The sequence below is a fragment of the Bison bison genome, unplaced genomic scaffold (assembly GCF_000754665.1).
Source record: "Bison bison bison isolate TAMUID 2011002044 unplaced genomic scaffold, Bison_UMD1.0 scf7180017864034, whole genome shotgun sequence".
In the NCBI taxonomy this organism is placed as follows: domain Eukaryota; kingdom Metazoa; phylum Chordata; class Mammalia; order Artiodactyla; family Bovidae; genus Bison; species Bison bison.
In genome coordinates, this window is record NW_011494606.1 from 5,417,772 (window position 1) to 5,432,914 (window position 15,143).

The 15,143-nt window shown below is 51.2% G+C and overlaps 1 protein-coding gene across 2 annotated transcripts in view; it reads right to left on the reverse strand.

The window, feature by feature from the left end:
- Positions 1-15,143, reverse strand: part of SMAD6 (SMAD family member 6) — an 80,697-nt gene that overhangs the window by 61,244 nt on the left and 4,310 nt on the right. Inside the window, exons 2-4 of one of the 2 annotated variants that reach the window (XM_010834527.1) lie at positions 9,701-9,757; positions 7,418-7,513; positions 5,878-5,955 (exon numbers count right to left, since the gene is read on the reverse strand). In XM_010834527.1, the coding sequence (XP_010832829.1) occupies positions 5,878-5,955; positions 7,418-7,513; positions 9,701-9,757 (231 nt within the window). The remainder of the gene's footprint in view (positions 1-5,877; positions 5,956-7,417; positions 7,514-9,700; positions 9,758-15,143) is intronic. The other variant, XM_010834528.1, reaches the window with a different exon arrangement.

The following is a 15,143-nucleotide window of genomic DNA, read 5'->3' on the forward strand; positions in this document are numbered from 1 at the left end:
GTGCCTGACCTGGGGGGTAGGCAGAGCAGGAGTGGGCCACACCCAAGGGCACCTCCGATCTAGGTCCAAGGCAAACTAGTCAGGTCACCATCTGCCCCAAACTCTAGTAACACATCCTTCCTGCTCTCCAAAGCCAAAGGAAACCCTCTTTCCAACTAAAAGTAGATCCCCTTGCCCTCCTGCTCTCTCTTCTTAAACTCACTCAATACATGGCCCCCGAGACCCACAGGCCCTGAGCACTGTCACATGTGAAGGCTGAGCACAGTCATGTACAACAACGCTATCCAGGCCCTGCCTGTCACCCAGGTGCCATCGGTTGGTAAAAATTCACCAAGTTGGACACCGATCTGTATACTCGGTATACTACAGAGGAAAGTCTTTTAAAAATATATATATTACCCAGGCCCTGACTCCTCATGCCTCATCTCCCACTAACATCAGGTACTTTCCTTTCCAACCCTCTACCTTCCTTAGGTTTCTCAATATCAGACTGTTTTTCACACCTCCAGGCCCTTGCACTTGGTATTTCTTCTACTTGGACTGTATCCCTCAATCCTAAACCTTGTTTCTTTGGTAAACTCCTATTTATCCTGCAAAACCCAGCTTAGATATCACCTCCTCCAGAGAGTCTTCCCGGGCCACTTCCCACACCAAGAGTGAGTCACCAAGCCCTTCTCCCTCTTGACTGCCTCTGACACCACTTTCCACGACTACTAGTTGTGTCTTCACCAGTTTGTGAGCACCTTGAGGGCAGAGATGATGTAATTTTTATGTCTGTCTCCAGCCCAAGCACAGTGCCTGGCACATTGTAACAGCCATACCTACCACATGTATGCCAAGCCTTGGCTGACTCACTTGGCATCACCTCATTTCATCCTCACTGTAGATGATACGTTGTCTTTTCCACCCTGATTTTATAGGTGAGAAAATCGAGGGTCAGAGTGGTTAAATGGCTGCCCCCAGTCCTACAGCTAGGAAATGGCAGAGCCGGGACTTGAACCCAGGGCCTGCTGGTGTGCAGCCCATGCTCTTCAGCCCGCCTTGCTGTAGAGGCTCAGCACACACTGACGGAGCTGAGCTGAGGACCTTGGAGAACGAGGAGGTCCAGGGTCTGTGCTGGACCAGGGCCTCTGAGGCGAGCATGCTTGAGCCCAGAAACAGCAGAGGACGCGATATTGCGTGAACTCACTCCCCTACTGACTTCTGTAGGCACTGACACATATCAGACAGCACTGACCCCAGAGGGGAACCTCCTCGGGACCGGTGACAGGAAAGGAGGCAGGTGGGCGGGCAGCACGGACCCATCTGAGCTGTCACCTGGCTCCACCTGCTATGTGCTTGCTGTGTGGCCCTCAGCCACTCTCCTGACCTTTCTGAGCCTTTGAGTCCAGAACAGGCAGCCTCTGTTCTGCCAATCTGCAGAATGCACAAGTCCTAGAGAATGATCTGTGCCCTCGAGGCACTTACAGTCTGACTGGTGGAGGCAAGACATCCACATCCAGCTAAACCTCCAGCTCTCCACATTGTCCTACATAGCTCTCTTCCTTCCCGGGCCTTCTCTTCAAAATGAGAGGCTCATCCTCACCGATGCATGCTCTAAGAAACCAGCATGCTCTAAGAGATGAGATACTGGTACACAGAGTCAGGTACCAGACAAAGGACTGCCTGGTGCCCATGACAGGCAGCTCACACCATGACTCACGTATAGTGGGTGCTTAATAGAGCACTTGAACAGTTATCCAGTAGGCACTAGAATGGGATATTCTATCCTAGAGGGGAGTCACTAGTTCCTGCAGAACCAGTGCTCCACACCCCAGCCCCCAAGCACTGGAGTCAGGCAGGCCTGGCTTCGAAAGCAGCGCATCACCACAAGCCTTGGTCCACGCCCAGAGTTCACTCAGCACCGACTCTGGCCTGGCTGCCCCTCCTCATCCAGGGCAAAAAAGCTCCTTATGTCTTGCTCATTCTGTGCTTCTAACCTAGAGCCCAGAGAACCCAGCCCTCAGAATGGTCATTCCCGTGCGGCCCTTTATCTTACAATTTCTTTGAATTATCACATATCTTGCTTTTCGGTTGCCAAAAAGAGTTGCCTACCAGCCACTCACACTTTAGTATGAATTTAACTAGAGCAAATCTTGCTTTCCTCCCCAAACTAAATCAAAATCAAGGGAATGGGAAAGGGGTGGAGATGTTGTAGAAAAGAGGAGGATGACCTGAGGGGGCTTTAGGCAGTCAAGGGGCAGCAGTCAGGCAAGGAAGCCAGAGTGTCAAGGACCTAAAGGCACGCCAGAAGGGACATCTAGGCTTTCAGTGTTTCCTAAATCCCACTGAAGACTCTAGGTGTAAGGGTCCTTTACTCAGTGGCAGCTCCACGTTCTGGCCCCTTACTGGGTGATCTTTGTGAAGTCACCTGCCCCCATGAGCTTCAGTTGTCGATGGTGTGGATCACGTATCAACATGGGGAGGTGACGTACAGATCAGATGAGAGAGTGTCAAGCATTCAGCAGAAGGCTGAACCAAGACAGACGTGTGTCCTGCTGCCCCCACGACACCCACCGATGTGTCCTCAAATGCCCCAGCTATGACTGCGCCTCAAAACCCCCACCCTGTTCCCCTAATGCGGCCTCAACAACAGGACAGGAAAGAGAAGCAGGGGGACCTTGGAGCTGGATAAAAATAGCCAGGCTCGGGCCGGGTGCTGGCATTGTCATTGTGCAAACAAGGGCGGTCTCCGGCCCGGGCTGCAGACACCCTGCTCCAGAGACACGGGTCCCAGGATGCTGAGAGAGGCCAGGCTCTCAGGGGCAGCGGCGCCCCCTGGGATGCAGAGAGACAGAGGGGACTGGGGTGGTGGCTGAGCTGGTCTCTGGGTGGTTGGCAAGGTTCACCCATTAGGGAGCTGCCTCTTGCCAGGCCCCAGCCCTGTCCCTGGTGCTTCAATCAGCACAGGCTGACCCACTCTAGAGTGAGAGGCTGACTCACTCTAGACTCACTCTAGAGTGAGCCACACAGGTGGCTCACTCTACCTGGCCAGGTGTGGCTGGGGGAGGAGGCTGGGATCGCTGCCATGGGAAGCTGGGTGGGCCCTACACGATGCGTGAGCTGGGCAGTCACACGGCTCAGGCTCCCATCCCAAGCCTGCCACCTCCGGTTTGGGAATTTGGGGCAGTGGCCTGGCAGCGAGCCTCAGTGTCCTCACCTGTGAAACGGGGGGTCACATCTGTGTCACTGGGCTGTGGTAATGAGTCAACGAGACAGAGAACAACCAGCAGTTAGCAAAGTGCTAACTGTGAACGTCAAACATTAAATAAATGAAGGTCAGCATCAGCATCCTTATCATCTGTCCTTGAACGTTACGGGCCTGGCCCAGCGCATTCTGCCCACTTGGAGCCCTCACCTTTCCCACCTCACCTCCCGCCCTGCCCTTTGCACCCATCTTTATAGGATGAGTCTTGGTTTACCATCCACTGAGACCTCTCTGGCCATTCTTCTCATCCTGCAGGGCCTCCCTGCCTGAGCCTATCCTCCAGGGTGACAGCCACCCAAAGCCCCAACTCTGCGTGCTCCCAGCATGCAGGGGCAGTGCCAACCCCATTGGTCCTGGGGTCCCCACGGCACGAGTAAGCTGGGAAAGCTGAACCGTGAGACCCCCAAGCGGGAGGAGACCTGTGCCATCCCTGAGGCAGGCTTGGATGATCGCACTGGAGGGAATGCTCTACTCGCCTACTGAGACCACCCGCAACTCAGACCAATCACCCCCCAACAGGAAATCCCAAATGTCCTCCCCAGTTCCTTCAGCCCCTAAGAATCCCAAGGCGCTGGGTGCCAGACTTGCTCACGAGAGCCACGTGATCCTCATCCACAGTAAAGGGCACCAGCGCTACCCCACCAGTCAGAACCAAAGACCGCTCTGGGATAACTGGGTGGGAACCCCAAACACGGGCCCACTGGGCCCCAAGGCAGCCAGATCGAACGGCCTCAGGGTCTCCAGAGACCTCCCAGCCTCTAGAGGGTGCTCCCTCCCGGGAACCCGGTAAAGGAAGGGCCTCCAGCAGGTTCTCTGGGCTCTGCTCCTTCCAGCCTGAGCCGCACACCAGGCCAGCTCTGGGATGACAGTGATCAAGAGAGACGACGTTTGCGAACATGCCATGAACCCATAAGGCACCTCCATACACGCAGTTTCCACCATTAACAAGGGGAAGGGATGCTGAAAAACTATCCATCCGACCATGCAACTGACGCCAGTGCAATCCATCCAAATTAAATACACTCTGATGGTTGGCACAGACATGGAATCATGCATTCAGGAATACTTTTAAGCCTCTTGCTTCAAAATATATGTGGCTTCCATCCACACAGGCAGAGAGGGCAAAGAAGGGATTAAAACAACAACTTCTTGTGCTGCTCTAGTTAGGTTTTTCAGGTCAAGACATTTTAAGAAGTAGGGTCAAAAGGCAGGGGTGAAAACAAAGCGGCCCAGTCAGAGGGGCCACCAGAGACCAGAAGGCAAGTGGGGCCCAGAAGACCCGGGCCGCAGTACCAGCTGTGTCATGAGCCCCTCTGTGCCCATGGGCAAGTCACTTCCTGCTCTGGCTTCCAGTTTCCCTGTCTTCCAAATAGACACACTCTTGTGCTCTCCCGCGGTTGTGACAGAACATGGAATGGATGGGGAAGGGCTCTGGACATAGGAACTGAGCAAGCAGCCCTGAGCAGCCAACATCAAGAGACCCTTCAGTCAAGGACAGAGTACATGAGCAATGACAGAAGTCCGTGGAATATGTTCATTGGAGGTACATCCAGTCTTTACAGAGAAGTGGGGGACAGAGCCGTGGTCAGGAGCACAGAGGCACGGTGGCAGATAGCTCTTCTCCTGTGTGACCTGGGCAAGTCACTTTCCTACTGTTGTGAGTTGATGATCATAAAAGGGCCTGAGTACAGGATATGGCCCGAAGTAAACACTCAATAAATAGCTACGATGACTGTTGTTGCCATTATGACATGGGGGTGGGGTCAGGGAAGGATGGTTCAGATGCAGACAGAGGCCTTCTTGCAGAGATCCAGCCATGCCCACTCTGGAAGCATCTCCAGCCCAATGGGCTGTCACTCAATGCAGCAGACCCAGGCCATGAGCCCCAGCTGTCCTCAGAGTGCCCCCTACACACCCTGCTCCCAAAGGGCCCCACAAACCTCGACACCTGAGTCTCTCCTGGCCCTTGAAACCCCTGGCTCACCGCTAACCTGTCATTTCTCAAGGAAAGCTTGATCTACATCTTCCCCAGAATGGGAAAGACCCTATGGCCAACACTTAAATGCTGGGGGTGGGAGGAGGCTCTACAGCAGAGTTCTCTCTGCTTCCTAGCTCAGCATCCACTGCCCAGAGAGAGACATGGAAACCACAACCTCTGGAAAACTCCTCACTGCTCAGACTTCATGAATGTTCTACCCACTCCACTTTCTCCTCTTCTGACCCTTCACATCAGTCCTTCCCTAGAGGTGGGGATAAGAGAAACCTACAAAGACAATGCAAACAAACACATCCATTTTGCTGCCTCTCGGCAGCTGGGGGAAAGGATCCCTTCAAAATCAGGATGGAGAGTTGGGCTGGGTTGTTATCATTTCCACAAGAGACAACTGGTTAAAGCATGGATTGCCAGACACTGGACAGGTTCTCACCCGTAGGCCCCATTCATACAGACTGTTCTTCACCCCAAGAACACCAGTGATGAACACACTGGCCGTCTTCTCCTTGAGGGGTAGGAGGCCCAGGGAAAAGAAAAGGCGGAGGGACAACGACAAGACCTCCATCAGGCCCCTGCCACCGGACCCCCTCCTTAAATTCAACATAACAGTAGCATGCAAGGAAAAAGAAATGCCAACCTGAGAATTCACCCGGAGCTGTGATGAGGGAGTTGGCGGCCTCTGTTTCAGTGTAAGACAATGTGGAATCAGATAGATCTGCAGGAGGGAAGAGAAAGAGAACTTAGTTGGCTGTGGGGTGTTCCTCTCTTATTTCTCAAGCATGCGTGTGTGTGTGTGTGTGTGTGTGCGTGCGCACGCGTGCATATGTGGGCATGCGGGGGCTTGCAAAGGGCAGCCTGTGCCTCACAACTTTCTGCTGCCACTCCCCGTCCCACGATCGCACGAGACCAGGCCAGCCAACCCTGGAACTCTTGTGGAAAATGCTGACTGCTGCAGCCCTGGCACCTGAAAAAGTTTCAATTGCTCTGACCACAGAAATAACCCAAGTTCAGGGGACCAAGCAAGTAGGAACTTGGAGCCTCCTTGGGTAAGGTTAAATTAAGCCCCTAAACAATTCATAGCTGCTGTACTTAATTACAACCATTAAAATTCTTGAAGCTGTTCCTTCTTGCTTCCTTCCTTCCTTCCTTCCTTCCTTCCTCCCGCTGGAGCTGGGGAAACTCTGTTTTAACAAGTTACCAGCCATCCTCACTCTGTCCCGCTTACACCCCTCTAATTAAGGGCTCAAGCGTTTGCTCCCAGATTAACTGTTTTCTCTCTCCCTTCCCCCACTCTCTCACATCCAAACTTGCTTGCTCCCAGAGGAACTTTCAACGTCTGGACTGTTTTTTTTCTTTTTTCAAGGCATTCATTTGTTGTTTAAGTAGTTTTAAGGACCTCATACGGTGCACTCTATTTGTTTTCCCTTATCTGCAGTGCAATTTAGATGGGAGATGGGAAATTCTTTCGCCCGTTTTCTCCTGAACACTGAGCTGCTAGTGAGACAAGCCGGTGCCTTTCGGGACAGACTGACTTGGGAAGTTTTTCCTGGGCCTGCGCCTCTGCCACCAGCAATGGGGTGTTGTCTCTGTTAAGGGAAAGGTCTGTCCAGGAATCAGAAAGCATGCTTCTCCTGGAAGGCCTGAGCATCTTTTATCTTCTCACCCAGCATAGTGTGGCTCAGCTGGTCCCACTGGCTCAGGAGAGCCACTCCAAGCTGGGGAAACCCTGAGACAAAAACCGCTAGCCTGGGCCCTCGCGAGCTAGAATTCCATTCGATCCTGGAGGAATTTTTTTCCTTTTACCACATGGCTTGGGGAGCGGGAAGATAAAACATTAACCAATTTGGCCTTCTCTATTTTTTTTTTTTTTTTCCCTTTTTCTTTTCCCACTTGCCAGATGCTGACTGGGTGTTCTGGGTTTTATTTTGTTTTTTGGTTTCATGTGATCACAGCAGCTTAGAAGTGAACTGACTTTTTGTTTATGAAAAACTAACAATGCAAGGAAAAGAAAATAATACAAAAAATAACTCAGACTATTTACCAGGGCCTGAGAAAGTTATCTGCTGGTCAAACAGGTTTGGAGGAAAATAGGGACAGATGGAAAATCTCTTTTTAAAAAAAGATAATAACCTTAATGCCTAAGTAGGACCCTCGTAAAACAATTTTGCTTTTCATACCTAATCTTCCCAAAGTGTTCCGTCCCCAAGTCTTGTTGCCACTTCTTGTCTGAAGCAGTAACATCCCAGGCTGTAACCCTGTTTCTTCGTGAAGCACTGTGGAGCCAACACAGCCAGCTTTGTGAACTTTCCAGGGGTTGGGTGATGGGTGTTTTCCATCCCTTGCAGCTACAAGTCCCTGCCATGCACTCTCCAACCCCTCACATCTGGTGCTTCTAGTGAGGCCCTCCAAGGCCGCCATAGGAAAAGAACACTCCCCACCTCGGTCACTGCTCAAGTCCCAGGGAAGAACCCCATTTGGAAGCTGGAGCCCAGGGTTCGAGTCCCACCTCCACTCTTAGTCAAATCAGGGGTCACCAGCTTTGCTTGCCAGGGGCCCAAAGTGAGTATTTTCAGCTTTGTGAGCCATACAGTCTCCACTGAAACTCTCCACCTCTGCTGTGGTCCTGGGGCAGCAGCCACAGACAACACAGCCGGCTTCCAGCAGAACACCGTTAGGGATGCTGAAACGTGAATTTCATATAGCTTTCACATGCCACAAGAGTCTTCTGCTTTGGGTGGGGTTTTGGGGGGTTTTTTTTTTTTTGTATTTTTTTTAAACCATTTTAAAAAGTAAAAACCATTCTCGGCTCATGAGCCACACGCAAATGGTGGGCTGTCGTCTTCTGACTCCTGAGCACCAGCAAACGTCACTTCCTCTTTCTCCATCTCAGTGGTCCCATTTGTAAATTAACAGGGACACCTGTTCATCTTCAAATGGTCACTCTACCTTGCTGGACAGGGTCCTGATTTTTTGTGGCTTTATCACCAGCTGACCCACGATTCCTCAGAGAAATGATTCTCGGCACTCAAACTCAGGTGCTACATCTACTAAGAACATTTGAGGGTTTTGGTTTTTCTTTCCCCCCATCTTTTGAATTAGGGATCTTCTAAGCAACTAGTACAGTTACGTTAACTCAGAAAATGCTGAGACAGGCCTGGGAGGGAAGGGTGGGATACTGCTGAGCTGTACGGGGGCTACTGTGGGTTTCTGCCTCAGCCCCACTGCTTATCAGCTGGGCAGCCTTCCCAGCCCCTCAGCCTGATTAGCTATTTGTCAAGTGACAGGCTACCCCCAGACGACCTTTCCAGTTCCTCAGAGAACTAAATCAAGCTCCTCCATCCACGAGATGACCATACTTCAGGAAAAGCAATGAGGAAGTTGCCACCATTAAGGCACTGACTCATACCCCATCCTGGGACAGCCTCTGTCGTCCTAGACGGAGGAGGACCAACTCCCAAAGGGAACCAGTGGGCACTTCTGTCTCCACAGTGGGGGCGCCTGAAGGAAAACTGGACTGGATGCCTGCAAGTTTATGACACTCAGAAGTGACCTCCCAGATGGTGCTGACACACGCTACCGGGAAGAGGCCTTTACCAAAAACAAAACAAAACCCACTTTTTGTGGTCACTGGTGGAATGTGTTAGCATCACTGCCACGCCATCTGACTTTTAAAGCTCAGGTCTCATGGGAGCTCCCTGGGTCACCAAGTCGCTCTCCCAGTGCTACTAAGGCCATACTCACTCACCCCAACACAGGGATTCTCCACTGGAGGAACCAGGAGGGCCAGAAAACAAGCCATCTCTACTTTTAAAACCATATGCATCTTCCCCAGCATACGGGCTAAGCATTCAGCCCCAAGGCTTTACAGAAAACACGTCCTACCTCTGAATGGGACCTGCCAACAACGACATTACCACTGAGGGGTACCCTCCATGCTTGAGTGTACCAAGACACTTGCTTTCTAAACTTTTCAACTGCCCTTTCTGCCCAGGTGAATTTCTTGGCTTAATAAAGGTGGGGGGTGGGGGTAGGGAATGACACATACAGCTCCTTTCGACAGTGACTTCATGCTCAGCCTATTTGTCATGGTGCTAATTAATACACATCAAAGGAGAACCACCTAAGGCTGGGAGGGAAGGAGAGGAAAAGAGACAGAAACCCTAAGCCACCTCCAATGAGATGCTGAAGTCAAAACCCATTCATCTCCCACAGGCTCATGTTTAAAGGTCACAGAGAGGTTAATGATGAGCGAGGAATTTCTAGATGTAAATAGCCCGCTGCAGAGGCTGGGTCGGCTCTGGCCCAACTGGGAGTGTTTGTAAAACTTCACCCACCCCATTTCAAAGGCAACCAGGCTGGGGATCCCTTCCTCCCCTCACGCTCTCGGGCTCTTTGGCACTGAGGCAGGGGAGCCTGGGATGGACACACCTCCCCAAGGGTCGGAAGGAGGACACACTTACCCAGTGGCTTGTACTCGTCGCGAGGAGACAGCCGAGAGTAGGGCGGTGGCGGTGATTCTGGAAGACAGGAGTCAATGTGTCACTGCTGGGAGGAGAAAGCCCACACAGAGGGGTTCTACATGTTTTTGATGATTTGATTTCCTCAAATAATAAACCCAGCTCCCAGGAAATCAGCACCTCTGCTGCCCAAATCCCATGGAACAGCACAGGGAAAGCCACAGTCTTAGGCCACAAACCTGGGCTCAGTCCCCACTCTATCACCTTTGGCTGTGTGACAGCTGGCAAGCTACCTTCCCTCTCTGAGCCTGTTTCCTCAGCTCTAAAATGGGGAAAATAATCAGAGAGACTCCCTAGGTTTGCCAGGAGGACAAAAGCAAATAAAGTACGTAAAATGCTCAAGACAGTTCTTGGAACTGCAGAAAAATATCTAGACAAACAGCAGCTATTATTATTATAATGAGAGAAACACGGGTACAGGTAAAATCAGAGCTAGGCTGCCCAGTTAAATCTGAATTTTGGATACACATGGCATACACTTTTAGTATAAGTATGCCCCCTGCAATATCTGGGACATACTTATGCTAAAATAGTACGTGTTGTTTACCTGAAACTCAAATTTAACTGGGCATTCTGTGTTTTCCTTTGCTAAGTGTGGTAACTCTAGCCAAAACTGGGTGAGTGCAGAGGCCCACAGAGACACGGAAGCTCACTTACAAACAAGCTACACGAGAGCAAACGTCCTTCAGGGCGAGGCGAGCACGACTGGCTAGGACCCAAAAAGCCAAACCCAGCTCCCCAGATGGGAGACCATACCCCAGTCACCGCTAGCTCTCGGCCTCAGTCTCCCCCTCCGTAAAGAGAAGGGGCAGAGCACAGCCTCCATGGCTGCCCACCTCAGGCCCTGTGTGATTCCTTATTGTCTATGGCATTTTTCTTTGGGTTTCCTTTCATTTGCCTAAAATACTTGTCCTTAAAAACATATACTTTGTCTTCAGAAGAATTCTTTAGCCTCTTGCTTTCTGGGAAGTAACAATTTGCTAAACTAAGTAACAATTTGCATGAATGAAATGACCCTTCATTTTCTGTAAATGAAACTAAACACCATCAAATCGCAAACTAAAACAAACTCTCAGTGGTAGTAAAGCGGTAATAACTATTATTAGGCAGGTATCAGGAACGACACAGGGGTAATAAGTGTTTTTCGCAATTATAATAAGGCACAATTAGTTGTAGGAGCAGGCAGCTTCACCTCTTCCCCAACCCGGCTTTTCCAGCTAGAAATGACTTCAACAAAGTCCAGAAACAGGGAATCTTTTGTGGACTGGATTGGGGAGAAGGAAACTGAATCATGGATTAGCCACTGGGAGCGAAGCAAACATTCGCTGAATGCCTACCCTGTGTCTCTGTCTGTGCTGGGGCCTTTCCGTTTCATTCACTGTATTTCATTCCTTTGGACCTTAGGTACAGAGTGGTTAATCATGCTCATTGGGTACCTACTTTCATTTCATCCTTTCTCAAAAATAAAGATGACCATTATCATCCCCATTTCACAGATGAGAAAACTGACTTTTCCAGTGCCTCCCCAGACAATCATGGTGGAGCTGGGATCAGAGCCCAGGCCTGCCTCTACTCTACACCCCAATGAGACAGGCAATCAAGAAGTACCCTGTTGGGACTTCCTTGGCAGTCCAGTAGTTAAGACTTTGCCTTCCAATGCAGGGGGGCATAGGGTCAGTTCTTGGTTGGGTAGCCAAGATCCCACATGCCTCATGGCCAAAAAACCAAAACACAAGAGAGAAACAATAGTGTAACAAATTCATAAAAGATTTAAAATGGTCCATGTTAAAAAAAAAAAAAAGCAGCACTCAGTCTTCCACTCCTTCATCCCAGCTGGGTCTGGTACATCCCATGCACAGAAAGCATTCAGGATAATGTGGACAAAGACAACAGTGATAAGGTTAATGGTAAAGCTGGAGGGAGAAAGAGGATGTACAGGGCCCAAAGGGTCACCCAAGGGAGACCTCACACAAGGCTCAGGGAGGGGAACTGCTTCCTTCAGTAGGAGCCCCCTTATCCACCAACCTTGGAAGAGCTAAAGACCAGACTCAAGTGAGGACTAGACTCTCAGAACAAGAAGCAAAACACAGGAAGGGCTAGAGACCCATGGGGAAAGAGAACTGAAGCCAGTGCTCCATTGTACAGAGGAGAAGGCTGAGGCCTGAATAGAAGTGACTCCCTCAGAGTCTGACAGGGAGCTGGTGCAGAGGCAGAACCAGAGGCCAGGTTTCCTGACCCCCAGCCTCATGCCCTTCCCACCACTCCCCACTAACTTATCAGGAGGCCTCCGACTCCTGTGTCAGGGTTCCTCTTGCAAACACCTGATTGGCTGAGGCCCAGGCTGCACGTGGTCAGGAAGTCTGGACATCTGCCCCCAGATCTGTCCCCAAAAGTGAAATCTGGCAGCAATGGGCTGTGCTGGCTGGAGTCAAGCCACTGTAATCAACCCCAGCATCTCTTCCAGTGGCTGTAACCTGGGACCTGGAAAGGGGAAGAGGGACTCAAGAAGATCCCCCTCACGGAAGCCACTTAGGCCTTGAGTTACGATACCACCCACAGACACACCTGGGCTGGGGGCATCTAACACATGGGTGAGGCAGAAAGCAAGTCCACAGACCTGGGAATTGCAAAGCTTTCAGGAGGGACTTTACCGGCACCCCATCCTCCTCTGTTCTAGCAAAACCATCTGCACAGAGACTGGAAGCACCTCACTAACTTCCATCCTAGGCAAGTAAAAAAAGAGACTGCACCCCCAAGACACCGGGATTTAGAATATCAGAGGTTCCCCCCAACTCAACTTCTTAACTGATGGGGCAAGTGGGGTAGAAGCAGGTAAAGGGCCCATCCAAGGCCACACAGGAAGGCCGACGTTATTCTATTTCAACTAAACAAAGGCGGAGGCCAGTTTCGGACCAACACCAAGCTACTTAAAAAAAAAACAAAACAGTTATCATTCACATACCCTAAGACCCACTCTTTTAAAATATACAATTCAGTGGTTCTTAGTACATTCAGAGTTGTAAGACCAATACCACCACCTAATTACAGAACATTTTCATCACCCCAAAAGAAACCCTGCCCCATTCGCAGTCATTCATTCCTCCCAATCCCTAAACCTCAGGCAACCACAAATGTACTTTTTATTCTCATGGGTTTGCCTATTCTGGATATTTCACACCAAAGGCTTCCTATAACATGAGGACTTTTGTATCTGGCTTCCTTCATTTAACATACTGATTTCCAGGCTCAACCATGTTGTCCTCTCATACTTCATTCTTATTTATGGCTGAATACTATTCCACTAGATGGCTATACCACAATTTGTTTATCCATCTGTGAGCCAACAGACATTAGGTTGTTCCCACTTTTTGGCTCTTAGGGAATAAACGCTGCTATACACAAATCTCTCACTGGCACTTCCAACACACCGACCCTCCCAGATCCATGCTGGGAACTCAGGTGGGACAGAAGGTTCGAAGAGGAAGTGTAAGGTGCCTCCAGGCCCTCTGTCCACACTCCCCTCTTAGAAGCTACCTTAGTACTTAGAAAATTTGTGCTGATTTCCTAATAATAACTTCTGTGCTCTAAACTTTAAGGGGAGCGCTCTTAGGGCTCTACAGGCCCCTTGGAAAGAAATGATCATGGGCAGGAGGAAGGGAGGGAGGGAGGGAGGGAGGAAGTGGGGGAGAGGAGAGAGAGAAAGAGATCAGAAACTCCAGCCTCTGCAGACAGCCAGCCTCAGACATTAACTTCAGGAATCTCCTCCAACTTCCTTCAGAAGTGAGAGCAGTCAGCCAGGGGCCGAGTGTATCAGAAGGCTAACACTCAGCCCAGTTCAGGTCAGCTCAGCTCAGCCCAGACGAGCCTCTGGTTAGCCCCCAGGGGGTACTGAGCCTTTGGGATCTAGACCCTAATTGCAAAGCCAGAAGAGTTCACAGCCTCTCCCACTGCCTGGTAAGGTTTCAGCTGGAGACGTTACCTTCCACCCCGTCTGTGCAGCCTAGCATCTTCTTAGGAAAGGTTCACGTGCCTCCCTTGGCCTCCCAGTTTTCACCCTCCGGAGGAGTGGCCTCTCGGGTGCCTGTCCCCTCCACCCCCAGAACCTGAGGGATCAACCCCAAGCCCTGGGGTGGGAGATGCCGAAAAGAAGCTCTTGGCGCTTTAAGGCCGGCGGAGCCTAATTGCCCAGATTCCCCCGGCAGCCAGATAAACAGCGCGGCCGGCTGGCGCCAGCAAGAGGCAAACTGCACATTATCACCCCTTCCTCACCTCCAAGGAGGAGCTCTGAGGAGCAGGGCGGGCAGGCCGAGGGGCCGCCAGAGGGGCGGGGCGGGGGCTTGGAAGCCCAACTTGAAATTGATCTCATTTCAAAGGGATAATGCCAGGCCAAATAAAAGGAAAACTTTCTAGCCCATTCTAATTCCTATAGTCCTGGCCTGGGAACCCTGTGTTTTCCTAGGCGGCCTCCTCCAGTTGTTCAGAAGTTCTCTCCCTAACTCTGTCTCTTTCCCTGGCGCAATTTGGATAATAGTAATTTACTGAATATAATTACAGAAAAAAAAAAGTGGTGAAGCAAAGAGCAGGAGATTTATTCCAAAGTTAATGGATACTTTCGGGAGAAAGGAGCTCTATAAACACAGGTTAGAACTGTGATTAAAGTATTTCTCCACATTTCCGTCCACATAGGCACCAAGCTCAGTGAACTGGCTTTTCCTGGGACAGAAAGATACACCAGAACGAGGGAAAGCCAGGGCTTGAGTCCCATGGGAGCAGGAAGCCCAGGGCAGAGCTAGGTATGGGGGACCCCACTTTCTGAGACAAGCATGAGGGAGAGGGCAGGTCTGTGTAACCTGGAATCCGCCCATCGGACCTTAGGGATGCTGTTCGCCCCCTGGCTTTACAGATGAGAAAAGAGGCCCAAGGAAAACTGGTCCCAATGTCCCAAAGCAAGCTGAAGGATGGACAGCGCTTGCTCTGAGCAGCAGGGAGCCACACTGCCCAGAGAGGGACCGCCTGTCACTAGGAATCCCTGTGCTAGGGGGCAGTGAGGTGCGGGGGGGTGTCCCTCAGTTGGCCTGCTGTGTATTCCAGCCTACTCTCTGTGTGTCTGCTGTGTTTGTAGATCTGTCAGTCTGTCTGCCTGCGCCGGTGCCCCAGCCCTCTCCCCCAGGGGCCTGGAAGGAGCAGTCTCCTTATCAGGACGCGCACGGCTGAGCTCCAGCTATGCACCCGCCCAGCTCAGGGAGTCAGGCTGGCGGCCAGGAGGCGGGGGTGGGGTGGGCAGCAAAGAGCACGGTACCGCCCCCCCGCGCCCCACCCCCCGCCAGACCCCCAGTTCTCAGTCCTGGTGGCCTAAGCCATCAGGCAGAGGATGAAGCAAAAGGGT